The sequence below is a fragment of the Electrophorus electricus genome, chromosome 3 (genome assembly GCF_013358815.1).
Source record: "Electrophorus electricus isolate fEleEle1 chromosome 3, fEleEle1.pri, whole genome shotgun sequence".
NCBI lineage: Eukaryota > Metazoa > Chordata > Actinopteri > Gymnotiformes > Gymnotidae > Electrophorus > Electrophorus electricus.
The window spans coordinates 20032181-20048734 of NC_049537.1; the positions used below are offsets into that span (position 1 = coordinate 20032181).

General features: G+C 43.6%; 1 protein-coding gene across 1 annotated transcript in view; it reads left to right on the plus strand.

Annotated features, from left to right (window-relative positions):
* The window catches only part of LOC113572239 (disks large-associated protein 2-like), a 128001-nt gene that overhangs the window by 53200 nt on the left and 58247 nt on the right, over positions 1 to 16554 (plus strand). Inside the window, exon 2 of the mRNA XM_027001646.2 lies at positions 6760 to 7907. Within this exon, the coding sequence (XP_026857447.1) occupies positions 6831 to 7907 (1077 nt within the window). The 5' untranslated portion in view covers positions 6760 to 6830. The remainder of the gene's footprint in view (positions 1 to 6759; positions 7908 to 16554) is intronic.

The window sequence follows — 16554 nt, forward strand, 5'->3', positions numbered from 1 at the left end:
ACACCATGAACATTTAATAACATCAGGAGTGACATTTTTCCAGATGGCAATCTCAGTTCTGTGACTGGGTCAGAAATTCAATTGTCAATATGGCCATTTACATAAAAAACTGGTTATTGGTTATATACTTTTTATACATTTTCTTAATTATAAGAGGAATATTTGAATCAGGTCTGTAATTAAGTACAGAATCATCCAGAGTTTTCTTAATGGCAGCTGTTTTTATTGATTTAGTGTGACGCGAGGAGGCTAAGCAGAATGCGGGGACGAGTCGTGGGAAACAGAACGATTTGTCTATTCACGAAAAACAACGAACGCAGCACTCAGGCACACGTAAGGTCAAATGCTGACAACATTCACACTTCAACAAGAGACTTAAATACATGCACAATAATGATACACGAGGAGCAGGTGTGAAACATGGGGAGGGTGTGGCCATACGGACGAACACACACACACACACACACACACACACACACACACACACACACGCACACACGCACACGGGGAGACGTATGGGAGGAGGGGCTGTAACGTGACAGAAGCCCCTCTCCAACGTCTCGACTCCTGGCGTGCCAGCCTATCGGGCTACGTCCCCGAAACCTATGGCAAACAGCAAGGCCGGAAGACCGAGTGACCCAACACGGGCCAGCACGGGCAGGGCAGAGGGGAGACAGACAGGGAGCAAGACAACAAAAGACACAGGGATGAACACACTGACGGGTATAGGCACAGACACAAAGGGGGCCAAAGTGACTGGCACAGTAATTGAGACAGGGATAGGTACAGTGACTGGGACAGGTATATGAACAGGACTACATAAAGGTTTACTAAAGAGTCTGGGGAAGAGCCCCAGCCAGTCCTCCTGTCATCAGCTGGGTCGGAGTCTGCCCAGGCTGGGTAGGATCTTCCGTCGACGGCTTGGGTGGCAGCGACTGTTCAGGCTTTGGCGCAAGCGTGTCAGGGAGAGTATGGGGGGTTTCCCCGCAAGGGCTGGGGTGGAACGGTTACGCACTTTCTTCCCCTTCTTCTTCCTTTTGCTCCTCTTTCCCGGCATCCTTCGGCGGTCGGTGTTTCTGTGACGCGAGGAGGCTAAGCAGGATGCAGGGACGAGTCGTGGGAAACAGAACAATACGTTTATTCACAAAAAACAATGAATGCAGCACTCAGGCACACGTAAGGTCAAACGCCGACAACATTCACACTTAAATTAGCGACTTATATACACGCACAATAACGATATACAATGAGGAGCAGGTGTGAAACACGGTGAGGGCGTGGCCATACAGACAAACACATAAACACACACAGACACACACACACACACACACACACACACACAGGGAGATGTCTGTGATGAAGGGTCGTACCATTGATGTTTGGGGAATATACCTGATAGGAGTGAGCCATTGACTACTTGCAGACAGAAAGACAGTCACAAATGCTGAAATGTTTTTCCAAGTGTGTCAAGGTCATTTCTATTAAATTGTGATAACCTGGCTGTTTTAGGCTGACGATGGAGATAGTATTGCCTCATTATTTAACTGGTCTTGATGGTAAGTGTAATGTTACTGATTTTATCATTAAAAAAACAAAATCATTACATTTCTTAGTGGAGAAGGGTTCTGGGTTTATCTGCTTTGGGGGACAGGGGTGTTAGCTTTTCTAATATGATTGAGTGCAGGTATTGTTGATGTACTGATGCTCTTGTTATTGATCTTAGAGATGAGAAGAGACATATTTAACTCAAGGTTAAAAGTAGGACGGCTACTTTCAAGTTTTAGAAAGTAAAAAGTGTCATAGTAGACTTTCTTTTTTCCCCCTCCACTACAGCTTTTACTGACATGATGCTTCTCCATGGAGCTTTCTGTTTGAGCAGAGTCTTCTTAGTCTTTGATGTTGCACCAGCATCCAAGATATTGAATAGTTTCAAGTAGAAATTATCCAGGAGTACAATGAAGTGTGCAATTTTGGATTGTGATATAGCTCTATTCTTCATAAACTGTTGTACTCTCATTTATGTACCTCTTTTGAACCAAAACAGAGGTGATTTGGGAGTCTAGAGAGATCGATATGTCAAAGAAAACACAACAATGATCACAAAGTGCCAGATCCTTAAATATTAGAAACGTTGTGCCCCTTAGTAATAACCAAGTCCAGAGTGTCTAGATTCTCTAGCATGCTGCAAAAGACCAAAAGTATCAAAACAAACGAAACCACCATAGTTATGATGAAATGATCAGAATGGATATACCTGACAGCATTTCAGTGAAGCTGTCAATCAATTTTGCATGGTATTTAGGAGGTCTGTATTAAAATAGATTCTAGAGACACCTTATATTCTAAAAGAGAGGTATTCAAAAGAAAAAGAAATACTATTGAAATCTCTTTGCACTGCAACATATAATCTCTATTAGAGCCCATCTATCAGGGTCTATAAGTTTTCTGTACTCTGCAGCTCTAAATCAGTAGTGCTAACTCAACATACTGTGCTCTGTGTTGCCTGAGGGGATGAAGGACAGAGCTGCAGCTGCTGCTAGAGTGGCAGATGAGATGCTTTAGTCCAGGCAGGAGGAAGAGGATATGTGGGGTGGGGTGTCCTGCATATTTTTTCAGTAAAACCTGCGGGCTAACTTTGATAGACAAAGACAGCTTAGTCCCCACACACACTAGTTCCTTCACCTTCTCAGTAAAGATCAATTGTGGGAGGGAGGATTTTGAGAGAGAGGGTGGTTGTTGAGCAGGTTGATCGTATGGATTCTGGGGATGGTTGCAGCGACCCTGACGGAGATTCTGCAGGTGGTGGCAGCGACCCTGACGGAGATTCTGTGGGTGGTGGCAGCGACCCTGGTGGTTAGTACAGGTCATGATGACTCCCATCCAGAGTCAGATACTCCATCCTGAGTCATGTCATATGACTTCTCTGTGCTAATACGTTTCTCTTCAGGTGTGATATTTGAAGGCCTGTCATCAATGCAAAGTGCCAATGGGTGACAAAGTGGAAAAAGAAGACTGTCCTTCAGCATTTTCACTTCAGCCCTGTAAAGGCTGACACCATTTAGTCTAAAAAATTCTCTACAACCCCAGAACACATTGAAATCGTCAATTTAATTTAGTCCTTTTGAGCTGCAGGTTCGACTGAGCCACATCTTGAGGCTGAGCAGATGAACATGTTAGTGCCTCTGGCTGGAAGAGGGCCCCTAATAAATATCATAACTGTCAACTTTTCAAGTGTAAAAAGTAAAAAAAAAAGCCTCCTTTTCAGGATTTCTAATTGGTTCTCTGAATGCCCATCTTGCCCACATGAAAAATAATCTGACTGAATGTCTGGTCATGGGAGAGAATGTTAAGAATCTCTTTGCTTACTTCACAGGCCGTAACATTGGGGACGTAGCACTTTACCACTGATTTGCCACCTGCATTCCCAATAGTTGAATCAGCCGAGATCAGGGTGCCCCCTCTCATTAGGCTTTTTGTGGATATCCTGCTCGCCTTCCTGTTCATTTAGTAGTACATAGTTCTTGGAAGGAAAATCATTACAGGATGCCAAACTGCAGTGCAGCTTACATGAAATAACACTATAGATGTGATTAAGAAGATGGAAAAATATGTTTTAGGTTTATGTGGGTTGCCCACTGTAGTGTAGGATTTACCAAACCATATGGTGGCTAGGAGTGATCAACGATGTAATGTTTAAAAAAAAGTGTCTTTTTCACATCATTGCTATTCATTGTATTTTTGGATTGCAACCTAGCTTCATTATAAAAGGTAAATCATTTCTTACTCAAACATACCGATTTGCAAGGATGATCTACAATACATTTTATTCTATAAAGACGTACTTTGGCAGATTTTTGCCAAAGACCACAGTCAGCAGCAACAGAGTTGAGATATATGAGGATTTGTGGATAGCATATACATCTAATCAGCTTGGTTGTAGTAGGAGCCAGTTTGAACAGCTAATGTAAGCTGATATTCATCACCCAAATGCTCATTCACCTGAAAAAGTGAGAGTGCATGGGCAGAAACTAACCAAACAAATAAATAAAAGGCAGCAAGTGGATTGTGTTTGGTGAGAATATTATCTGAAATCTAAAAGTTAAAAATAGTGGCATTCAAAATGTAATAGTGGCACTGTGTCAGTGCTGACTTCATACGGAAACACTGCACATCCTCATCAGTAACACTTCCAGAACAGCTCTCAGGCAGCCAAGCTCCATCCGTGAGCATAAGTGCCTAACAATTAACAAGTCCAAGCATGATGAACGGGCCAAGTTGCACTGAAAAGTGACATGTGATCACAGTCTAAATTGTCTGTTTTATGCCTTATATGATATGTACCATGTGATTGTCATTTTCTTTGTAGCTTTGTTCTTTAACAAAAGTGAAAGATTAAAACTAGTATTGGGATGCATGTGGACAAAAAAAGGACACTTTTCTCAGGTATTTACTTCTTGAACAGAGATTTAGTTGACTATTTAAAAATAGATGTAAACATAGTAAGTATATTGCAAATTTCACTGGGATTAGTTATGTTAAAATCTGCAGTTCTTGAAAAGAACATTTGATTATTGAATTACTAAAAAAATTCAGTTCTAGTTAGAAACATGCCAAGCATATTGCAAATTTGGAAAAAAGGAAAACAGATTTGTTTTTATATTATACATATTATACAATATGTTATGCATATATTATACATGTAATAATTGCAAAATTATTAAAATTAAATTTCCTAGGGATTATGAGATGAAGAAGAGATGGACTGATTATAATAAGTAGCTAACCTAGGTAATTTAGTGCACAGTAAACTTTAGACACTTTTGTTGGCGTAGCCTGGCGTCATTTTCATCATTAGTATCATATCTTAGCATAGCTAAGATAGCTAACTAATGTTAATTAATTTAATGTTGTCTTCATTCTCTGAGCAGAAACTAATTTTTAATGGTGGAGTGTAGAGGATGTCTGCTGGTTTGATATATGACTATAGAAACAAATACAACTATCTGGTAAAGTTACAAACTATGTCTTGTTTTATGTTAACGATATTTATTGATGGGCTAACTGTCACAGAACGCGCTCCTCTCACGAGTCACTTGATTTGGCCCGCCGTGTGTAATGTGAGGGGTTTTGTATGCTTGTAAGCATGCCGACACACACCTGCACCTTGTTTGTTTGTGTGTATTTAAACCCTCGTCATAGTGTGCAGTACTGTTGGTCAGTGTCGGTGTTGAAGTTAATGTTAGTATCGTCATTGTATGCTTGTTCTTCTTCTTGTTAAATGTATTCGTGTTCATTGTTTTTGTTTAATGTTAACCGTTTCCTGTTTATGTTCATTGCTTATGTTATATGTGAGTGCCGGTGTCTTTGTGTATTAATAAATGTGTGTCCACGTCGATGGAGTCTGTGCGTCCTGCCCCTCACCCTTCGGCACTCGGACTCACATTACACTAACTTTATTTGCCGAAGTTATGCTTGGCAGTAATCCATATTGCTATCTTGCGTAGCTAAAAATGACCATTCCCTGTTACAGAACGAGGTTGATTCTCAGGTAGGCCAGTGTCCTCTGGCTCCGGATTCAGGCTTTGGTGGCTCAACCGCATACTTTTGGCTGTACGAGTCCGATAAAGCTAGATCGTGCATCCATTTTTAAGGTCCTACTGGTATTTAACACATGAGAGCCCCTGCACTGTATCTTGCAATAGGCCATGGTTTCAGCGCTTTAAGCGGACCCCCCCCCCAGTGTTTCAAATTGGAAAATATTGCTAATGTTTTCATAATTTTAAACCTAATTTAATAAACTTTTTTTTTCATGTTTAAAATTTGGCTGGTTGATTAATACCATATTTGTTCTGTGGTGTGACAAGCTCAGAACACATTTATTACTTCTTTACACAATCTTTAACATGGCCTTCAGAGTTGCTAGTATGACAAGTTAATGCTGGTTTCATGCCTGATTGAGCTAAGTACTGTAATCCTCCTACAGGTGGCATGTTTTGAGTAGTCTCTCTCTTACTGTGATCAAACTCAATGAGTCACATTCATAATTGACTAATGAAACCTACATCTACATCACCTACATCAGAAATATGATGTAAGGACTGTGAAATAACAAAGGAACTTTTACTTTAAACAAAAAAGCATAAAGAAAATGTGAAACTATAGACCCATATAGACACTGTCTAATGAATGGGCCATGTACAGGTATTTAAAGTCTTTTAAAGACTGCAGTATGAACTGAGCTTTCGCTAACACTATTGAGAAAGATTTTTGATTCCTACTCAGTATATGTTTTTGGTTCGGTCTTGTAAAGCACCAAAGCTATCTGTCACCTGCGTATTCTGACAGAAGTTCTTAAATGACAGTGCATGGGTGTGTGTTAGTACATGGTAATTAATCATTGTGCTTATAGCCCTCCCACTTCACACATATCAAAAGATCAGCCCTGTTTATGCTCATATCAACTACTATAAATCTTGGCTGGCTTTTCTGTACTGTTTTTGCATGCTGAATTACACCCTCTTATTTGATTAATGAGACACTCTGTGAAAAATGGACCCTGCCAGTTAGGCAATATAAGTTGCAGCTTTGCCGAGCTTTCTTTTCCACTGTCCCTGTTGTATGAGCTATCTCAGGCTGAATTGTATGTAGATATATATGTGGATTTGCATTAAAAGGGTTAAATATTTGTTCTGAAGTTATTAATTAATGATCTGTTGTCTGCCCATTCATTCTTATTTTTCCTCTCTGTATTTGCCACAGACCACCAGTTTACCCCTTGGTCACCTTCAAAACACGTCAATGAGGACAAGCACCTGCCTCCCACCAGGAACATGAAGGGCTTATCCAGCAGCCGCACCCATCACCAGATCCCCTTGCCTCACCCGTGCGGCCTGGTGGAGTGTGAACACCCGCATGACCTGCATGGCATGCACATGACCGACCCCCGCCACACCTACCTGCTCAGCCCCACAGAGAGCTGTGCCATGGACTACCGCCACCGCTACTCGCCACGCAGCTCCATCCATTCCGACTGCATGATGATGCCCCCTGGGGTACTGCCCCCTGTTGGACCTGCTGACCACGTCTCCAGCAGCACCTTTCCCAGAATGCACTACAGCTCCCAGTATTACGACTCAGCCACACGAGATGACTGTGCCACCATCACCACCTCCGCCACTTCAGCTGCCGCCGTCGCCGCCGCCGCCTCCTCGGCTTCCCACCACGCTGGCAGCAAGAGTAACCGCATCCCTGCCAACCTCCTGGACCAGTTTGAGAAACAGCTGCCTCTGCACCGTGATGGCTTCCATACGCTGCAGTACCAGCGCGCATCAGCGGTGGCCGCCAGCGAGCACAGAAGTGAAAGCCCTGGTCGGATCCGGAACCTGGTGCACTCTGTGCAGAGGCTCTTTACCAAATCGCATTCGCTTGAGGGCTCGTCTAAGATGAATGGCACCAAGGGTGATAGCGGCGGTCAGCAGCACCACTACCACGGCGGGCACCATTCCTCCAAGCATGGCAGCAGACGCAGCAAGAGCAAGGAACGCAAGCACCGCTCGGGTGGCTGGTGGAGCTCCGATGACAACCTGGACAGTGACAGCACCCACCGCACGGCCAGCGTCTTGGGCCGGCATCATGCGGAGCATTTGGGACACTGCTTCCCCGATGTGGCGCATGCACACTTCGGCGAGCTCTCGCTCAAAACCTCCAAGAGCAACAATGACGTTAAGTGTTTAGCCTGCGAGAGTCTGGCCATGGCACCCGATGGAAAGTTCATGAAGAGAAGCTCATGGTCGACACTCACCGTCAGTCAGGCCAAAGAGGCATACCGCAAGTCCTCTCTTAACCTGGACAAGTCCACAATGCATCAGGATTTGAAACCATCGCTACGCACCAGTCATTATCTTCAGGTCAGTGGAGCATTCAGCTGAATCTGCATTGCTGCTGCAGATCTAAGGTGGCTGTGAATGTGTGATTGTGAACAGAGACTGTTTTGGTTCAGGTGAACAAAACATGTATGTCAGATGGTCAAATTGATTGGCGTGGTCAGCTCCAAACTGGGATCAGGAAGTGACAAGCAGAAAATTAGTCATTTTCAGTAACTGGTTATTGCAGTTTATTGGTACTTCTTTAGTTCATTAGGAAATAGTAGGATATAAAATTGAACATTTATACACTATAATGGGACCATAAAGGAGTATATAAAAGTTAATCCTAAACTGTCATCCATACCAATAATCATACATATGGTATAATGCATACATAGTCTGATGTACAGTCTTTACAGTGCAGATATGAGAACATTTCTGGTATAACTGATTGGATGGCCAGCTACAGTGAAGGTCAGGTTGTCAGGCTGCATCTACTAGTTTCCTCCGCCAACTTGACAACATACCTTATTTTGCTCTTGGAGTGAATGATTGCAGAGCCAAACCAGACACATATAAAGTATGTGATGATGTCTTAGTGGGCTTGCACTGGTCTAGGTTGCATTTATTGCTGGACATTTTTGTTATTTCATGTTTCATTCACTATATTTGTATTATCTTGACAGTATAGCTATGCTATTTTTCTAGTGCTGTTTGGTTCAAGCCCAAAAACCTTTTGCATACTACTTTCTGCCAACTCATAACTGCCCTCTGGGAATATAGTTTAAGCACAATGGTCTAATTTACAAAAACATGTTCATGTAAGCAAACACATAACATTGCTATTAAATATAAATAAGGTTACATTCATTAAACATTCAAAACTTACCTATTTTATAACACCATCAACACAGATTACCAATTGATCTAATACTTTGGTGACTGCCTACGAACAACAAAGGCATTACTCATTCAAATTTTCTTGGATATATGTTTATTATTTAAATTAAACCACTTAGAACTCTCCCTCGGTCATGCAGGTATCATCCATGAAAAGCCATAGCTAGCTGGATGAATTAGATTTGAGTACAACCATGCACTCTGATGAAAGTGTGTTTTAGACAGGAAGCATGGAGAAACAAAACCAGGAAGTAAACAAACATAGTAGTGTTGCTGTGGGAACTGGGACACCAGGGAGGGGTGAACGTGACAATCGTATTTTCCGTGATCTGTGTAACTGACAGTTTCTATGAGGACATTTGGTTACTGGAAAATTTTATATTGGAACTGAATATGTCATTAGTTGTGATGGCTTCCATAATGATCCACCAATATATTTTTTTCAAGATATTGAAGACATTTTAAGAAACAAGAACTAGTTGAGTCAAACATGACCATATATTACTGATTAATTAACACACAATAATTGATTACACAATAATTTCTACTGATATTGTCAAGTAAGATATTCTCACAAAGGGTTACTTTTCTGTCCTTCCATCTGAAATAGTAAAACAAATAAAAAATTCAAATAAAATATTCACATGAACTGATCATTTCACATGAACAAATTACAAATTGAGATCTAACAGTAGCCTAATTCTTCAATATTACTTCAAAAATGTTAGGGGTGATAATTTGTGTTCCTGAATGCATTCACAGCTTTTCTAAATAAAACACATTATTCAGTCTATTTCAAAAGAATTTAGGCTTTAGGAGTGAGATTGTGGTAAGAGCTCTTTATAGGACCCCTAAGTGGTGTAACTGAAAAGTGTTTGGCTTATCATCAGCAGTTCACTCGTTTAAGCCCTGATGATGTCACAGCCATCTGTGTCTGGGTATCCAAGGGAGCAAATTGGTGATGCTCTCTGGGTGAGTGGATGACATTACTCTGTTCACTCAGTCTGTTGCATTGCTTGTTGGTGGGAACTGGCATAATGACAAACATGGGATAAAAGTGGAAAAAATACAAATTTAATATGATTTGGCATAATGACAAAATTGTTTAAAAACTAAAAATAGGAAAAATAGGTTCTTTCTGGGCAGCTTTTGCAGGATTACACAGAGGAGGCATTTTTGGGTCTCATTGTTGAATCTTGCATGCCTGAAGGGATTACGTACAGTGGTTTGCTAGGCATCTAGTTACAAAACACACTAAATGGTTAGCAGTGACTACAGCAATAAGTCTTTTTGCCTATGAACATGGTAAGTAGTTATACAGGTAGTTACGTTCAAAAATCATTATTTTCACAACCATTAGCTAGTGGCTTTCTTGGAGATATTTTAACATCCTGACTTGCTTGCACGGAAGACCACACAAACTTTATGCTAACTTCAGAGATTGCCAAGCACTTCAGATGTCATACTATCGACAATTTCAAGAAAAGTTCTGTGCATTGACGTTCTAGGTGCGATGGAGTTAGCTGGTCTAATTCATTTCCAGTCTATTAAACCCCGATAGCCAATTGCGAGTTTTATTAATTATGAGTGGATAATGTACTTACCTCATGAAACGCGGATCATCCTAATGACCTTGTAGAGTCATACGATTCCAAGGACAGTAAACAGGGAAAACTGTGTACATGGGTATTATAAACTAAATTATTGTGACAAAATAATTGAATAATGCCAGTTTAAACATATTTATCTTGTATAAATATCAGTTAAATGTATATGTTTGCTGAAGATTAAATATGTATTATGACCGATAGCAAAAATTTACTCTGAAGGAAGGAGCTAGTGGTATATAAGGACTATTTTTGCAACTATTAGTAGTCAACGCTGAACTGTTTCTTGGAACTGAATGCATGTCACAGGGTGAGCTTGATGGGAATTGCTTCTGGTGAATGCTTTGGCACATTTTACATCTATGTCTGGTTGTCCTGAAGCTTCACTGTTACAGCTCTCAAGCTCATTTTGTTTGGCATTATATCAGTATTTGTAAAATCACCAGAGACTAGAAACCTTGTTTTGCCAGTGTCTCAGTGGTATGTTTCTTTGACCACTTGAAAAACCATTTTCACTCCCCCACACTGGAATGCCTAGTTTTCTTGCTCAGTTTTACAGAATGCACAGGGTAAATGTTTTAATGTTAAACACCAAACATTGGACGAGTTTAAGTGTGAGTGACAAGCTCGATGCAACAGTGAATGTGAAGGTATTGAAAGACTTGCAAAATGAATGTGAAAGTGGCAAAGATTATCAACGCAACAATGAAACACCCATGCAGTTTACACATGTGCTATATGTGTTGTTTAGTAGCAACACTGTGAGGAAAGAAGGCACATTTTATCTAAGTTGACGAATCAGAAACAATTACATTTATCTAAAAATAATGAGCTAATTTGACTTTTTAATGAATAGGGTCAAGTCTATTTTTTGTCTATGCCATTGTTTAAAAGTAACTATCTGGTTAATTTTTCATAAAAGTATTGCTAAGATTGGCAAAGCTGAGAAGCTTGTACCATATTTGTGAAGCAGACAAAACTAAAAAGTTTTGTAAATAAGGCCTACTTGACATGTTGTCTAAAATGGTAAATCTATCAGACGTGGTCTCATTATGACTGTTAAAACTATAAAATGCAAACATATACCAAACACATGCAAATGTCTGCCTAGTTTTTTTTTATTACACCCTATCTGGCTAAGCTAGAAATAAAGTCAGGTAGGAGGGGTGACTTCAAAGGTGGCATTGTATCACAGGCAATTTAAGACATATTATTCTGTATTTCAGTTTCTTTGGGCATTCTGTAAGGTGTGGCACCAGAGATTTTCTTTTGCTAGTGCTGTAGAAAGTTACTCTAAAATTATGAGTTTCCCATTAATGTGCTGGTCACCATAGTTTAATTTCTACTGAAACATCCCCAACACACGTATACACACACTTAGTACCTACTGTGCGACTTTCTGCATTAAACAGAAGGTGAGAGATTCAGCCCATCAGACATAGCTGTAAGGTTCACAAGTCAGCCTACATAAACACGCCTCTGAATATAACATTTCACACAATTATGCCATGGCCAATGCTTGCACACATGCAGTGTGCAACAGACACAGGCTAGTGCACATTTCAGCTTCAGATTCTGAGATCACAAACTCGTGCTGCCAGTTACCAACACCTCAACTAATGAATCAACAGTGTTTTATTCGATAGACCTAATGTTATGTGAATGGGCATTGCATAGAGATAACTATAAGGAGTAATAATTTGTGCCTCAACCACCAAATGCAATAAATTCCTATTAGAAAACAGAGGAAAATTATCATGCACTTGCTGGATTGCACTTACTGTCTTGGGAACTGTCTTGTCCCTCTTGGGATGATTGCTTTAATCATCTACAGAAGTGCTTGCATCCGCAGCAGCAATCGCATGTCCCCTTCCTCATCTCAATCCTCTGGATTTTCTTGGGCTGGTCAGTTACTATTAGTGTTGTGTGTACTCATCTTCATGAAATCAATTACCATCACCTACAGTCCTATTAGGTGGACAAGCTCTCTTTCGTGTCTAACTGGCTAAGATTACATGAAAGTAAGGTCAAAAGTTCAAAACGTGCTATGCCAGTTAACTGAATGAGATCTTCTGTGTTAGTCTTTTTTGGTCTAAAAATGATCAGTTTGTTTAACTAATGTGTTGTTTAACTAATTTCTTTTTCAAATGATAAAGTATACATTAAAAATAAACAAATCACATTAAAAATAAAAATTTTAAATAAATCTTTAAATACATTTCTTGAAGGTGCTAGTGGGGTGCTAGTGGGGTGCTATGGCAATCCTAGGGGTTGCTACAGTACCCCTGCGCCCATTTATGATGCAGTCTGCAGTATGCCGACCGAAGTTAGGTGATTAGAATTCAGGGGATGTTGAATGCAGTTGAATGTTGAGTGGGAATATAGTCGTGTAATATGCACCCGATTTATAAACCTATTAAGCCTATAACTATCATCAAATTAAATTGTATCATTAAAGTGATTTCTTAATTTGTCAGTTGGGCTCCTGCTAAGCCCCTACTTCTTTTGTCTTTTGTGGAATATTGCTTACACAGACAGATATTAATTCATGCATTTCATTAGGGCATAGATTGAAGTATTGATTAAGTAACTGTTTAAGGAGACCAAAATGATTGCTTATTTATTCACAAGAGAGGCAGTTTTAAATATGATGTATCTTCTTATTCAAATCCAGTCATATTGACCAGCAATGCTGCCTTCATTGAAGCTTATAGTAATGGTAGCAAATATCATTTAGAGAGTGACATTTTATTATCCTAATGGTCACTATAATTTTTGGTCAACTTTAAGGGCCAGTTTTCCAGACTTGGAGTACACTGCAGTGTCAATGGCAAATCAACAGCAGGATTCTTTTTAGTGTAGACTTAGGTTTAACCTGTGTCTAAGAAACCTGCCCAAAATGTTGACAGGGCCCGCCCATTGAGGCAGCATTGATTTCCTTCTACCAACTGGGACTTCCTGGTGAGGCAGAAACACCAGGTACAGGCAATGAGATTCTACTTGTCCATCCTGGTCTGCAACCATTGTGCTCAGTTATTACTGCTTTTAGGTGGGCACTGAAAAGAGCGACAGATATTTGTGCAGCACTGCCCCTGCTATTGCCATGTGATAATGTGTGATGTGCTAGGCCTTCTCCTGTTTCTACCATAATAATAATAATAATAAAGCATAGGCCAGATCTTTTCTCAGCTTAAGTCACCCCTGCACATCACTCTTAAAACTTAGTTTCCCCATATATGTAGAAACTGATTAACAGTGTATAAACAGTATAAACAGTTTGTATAAACTATGCACAGTATGTATAAACAGTGTACTGTAGTTAGACGTAGAGTCAACGTAGAGTTTTGTACTGTTCCATACTGTTCCATAGTTTCGTTTTGTCCTCACATTGATTGTGTACACCTGTCCCTCGTTTCTAGTTCATGTATTTAAACCCTGCTGTGTGCCTTAGTCGTGCGTTTTCATTGTTTGGAGGTTTGACCGTTTGTTTCATTTTGAAATAATGTTTGATGGTTGTTTCTTTGTACTTCGTGTTTCTTAGCCTTTGTGTTTCCTAGCCGTAGTTCCTAGCCTGCTTCCCTAGTTAGCCTTCGTGTGTTTTCGGCTCTGTGACCCTGGACGGTATTAACAACTCTGATTTTGGATTTGCCCCTATTAAATTTCGCTCCTCTCAGCACATGCGTCCGCCTCCTTACCATTCAACATTACAGAATGAACAGCCCAATAAGGACGCAGCAAGAGAGCGAGACTCTGGGAGGTGGTTTCGCTGGGATGAAACTCCGGCTGTTTCTACACAGTCTGAGTTCGTTACGTCTCAGCGCCACCAAACCAGAGACAGCAAATCCCCTGGAGCTGCGGGTACACGGGCATTTCGTCGTTCCCGGAAAAAGCAAGATCACGTTTATTTTGATGATGATGAGATCCTATGTAAGTGCCAAGACTCTACCCGTCTTGACCAACGCTGCAGGGGGGAGCGGCCTGTAGCGCAAGACGTGAGTAGGCGGAGTGAATGCACAGATAACCCGTTTCTAGGCACTTGGTTGGTACTCAAGCGCAAGTGTGAGCTCACCATAGCCCGTGTGCGCTCTGGGAGCCACCGAGAGGGTTCTGTGTCTGTGTGTTCCTCCAGGGTCACCCCACCAGTGTCTGTGGCTATCCCGCGAGCCACCCAGTATGGCCCTGTTCCCGGCATGAGAGACGCCGTCCGTCCTGGTCCTGTTCCCGGCGTGGGAGTCGCCGTCCGTCCTGGTCCTGTTCCCGGTGTGAGAGACGCTGCCCGCCCTGACCATGGTCCTGTTCCCGGTGTGAGAGACGCTGCCCATCCCGACCCTGGTCCTGTTCCTGGCTTAAGAGATGCCACCCGTCTTGACCCTGACCCTGTTCCTGGCTTGAGAGACGCCGCCCGTCTTGACACCGACCCTGTTCCTGCCGTGAGAGATGCCGCCCGTCCTGAGCCTGTTCCCGGCGTGAGAGACGCCGCCCGTCCTGACCCTGGTCCTGTTCCCGGTGTGAGAGACACCGCCCGTCTTGACCCTGACCCTGGTGCTGTTCCCGGCGTGGGAGACGCCGCCCGTCTTGACCCTGACCCTGTTTCCGGCGTGGGAGTTGCCGCCAGTCTTGACCTTGGTCCTGTTCCTGGCATGAGACGCCGCCTGTCCTGAGCCTGGTCCTGTTCCCGGCATGAGAGACGCCGCCGGTCTGGAGCCTGGTCCTGTTCCCGGCGTGAGAGACGCCGCCTGTCCGGAGCCTGGTCCTGTTCCCGGCATAGTGGATGCCGCCCGTCCGGAGCCTGGTCCTGTTCCCGGCGTGAGAGACGCCGCCCGTCCGGAGCCTGGTCCTGTTCCCGGCGTGAGACGCTGCCCGTCCGGAGCCTGGTCCTGTTCCCGGCGTGAGAGACGCCGCCCGTCCGGAGCCTGGTCCTGTTCCCGGCGTGAGAGACGCCGCCCGTCCGGAGCCTGGTCCTGTTCCCGGCGTGAGAGACGCCGCCCGTCCGGAGCCTGGTCCTGTTCCCGGCGTGAGAGACGCCGCCCGTCCGGAGCCTGGTCCTGTTCCCGGCGTGAGAGACGCCGCCCGTCCGGAGCCTGGTCCTGTTCCCGGCGTGAGAGACGCCGCCCGTCCGGAGCCTGGTCCTGTTCCTGGCGTGAGATACGCCGCCCGTCTTGACCCTGACCCTGTTTCCGGCGTGGGAGACGCCGCCACTCTTGACCCTGGTCCTGTTCCCGGCGTGAGAGACGCCGCCGGTCCGGAGCCTGGTCCTGTTCCCGGCGTGAGAGACGCTGCCTGTCCGGAGCCTGGTCCTGTTCCCGGCATAGTGGATGCCGCCAGTTTCATCCCTGTTCCCGGCCTAGTTGATGCCGTCTGACCTGTTACCAGGTCTGTTCCCACAGCCTTGCCTCTGGACCCCCCAGACCCGCTGTCATTGATTGCCACTGCCGCGCCTCCGGAACCCCCAGACCTGCCACTGCTGATGGCCGCAGCCCTGTCTCTGGAACCCCCAGACCTGCCGCCGCTGGTCATCGCAGCCGCACCCCTAGACCCACCAGTTCCTGTTCCTGGAGTGGGAGAAACCACTCCACAAGTTCCTGTGCCTCGTGCCAGGCCTGTCCCTCTGGTTACTCCTCGAAGCTGTCCTGTGGCTCCTACTGCCCCATTGTTTTTACCTTCTCTGTTGCTTGGTTTTGTTTTGGTTCCTGTTGTGTTGTCTGTTTCTGTGACCATTCCGGTTCCTGTCTCTCCCTTTGTTTTTGTCCCTGTGCCCATCCGTGTGTCCAGTGCCTGTGTCCATTTTTGTTCCTGTCACTTTGTCCCTAGCCTGGTCTGTTTTGTGTACTTGTAATCCTCGTCCTTCCTCCCGGCACTTCTTTCGTCCTCAGTCCGGTTCTGTTGGTCCTGCTTCTTTGCCTGTCACTCCTGTTCCTTTGGTTTCTGTGTCTGCTCCTGGTTCTTGTCCTGTTCAGTCTTCTCCTGTTGCCCCGGTTTCTGTGTCTACTGTTCCAGTGCCTGCTCCTCATCATGTCCTGTATTTGGTTCCTGTTTCTGGCCTGTCTTCTCCTGTGTCTCGCCTGGGTCCTGTCCCTGCTCCGCATCTTGGCCTGTCTACTCCTGTTGGTGTCTCATCCTAGTCTTGTTTTGGTGTTTCTTGTTTCACTCGCCTCGGTATTGCGCGCTTTGTGGGGGAGGTA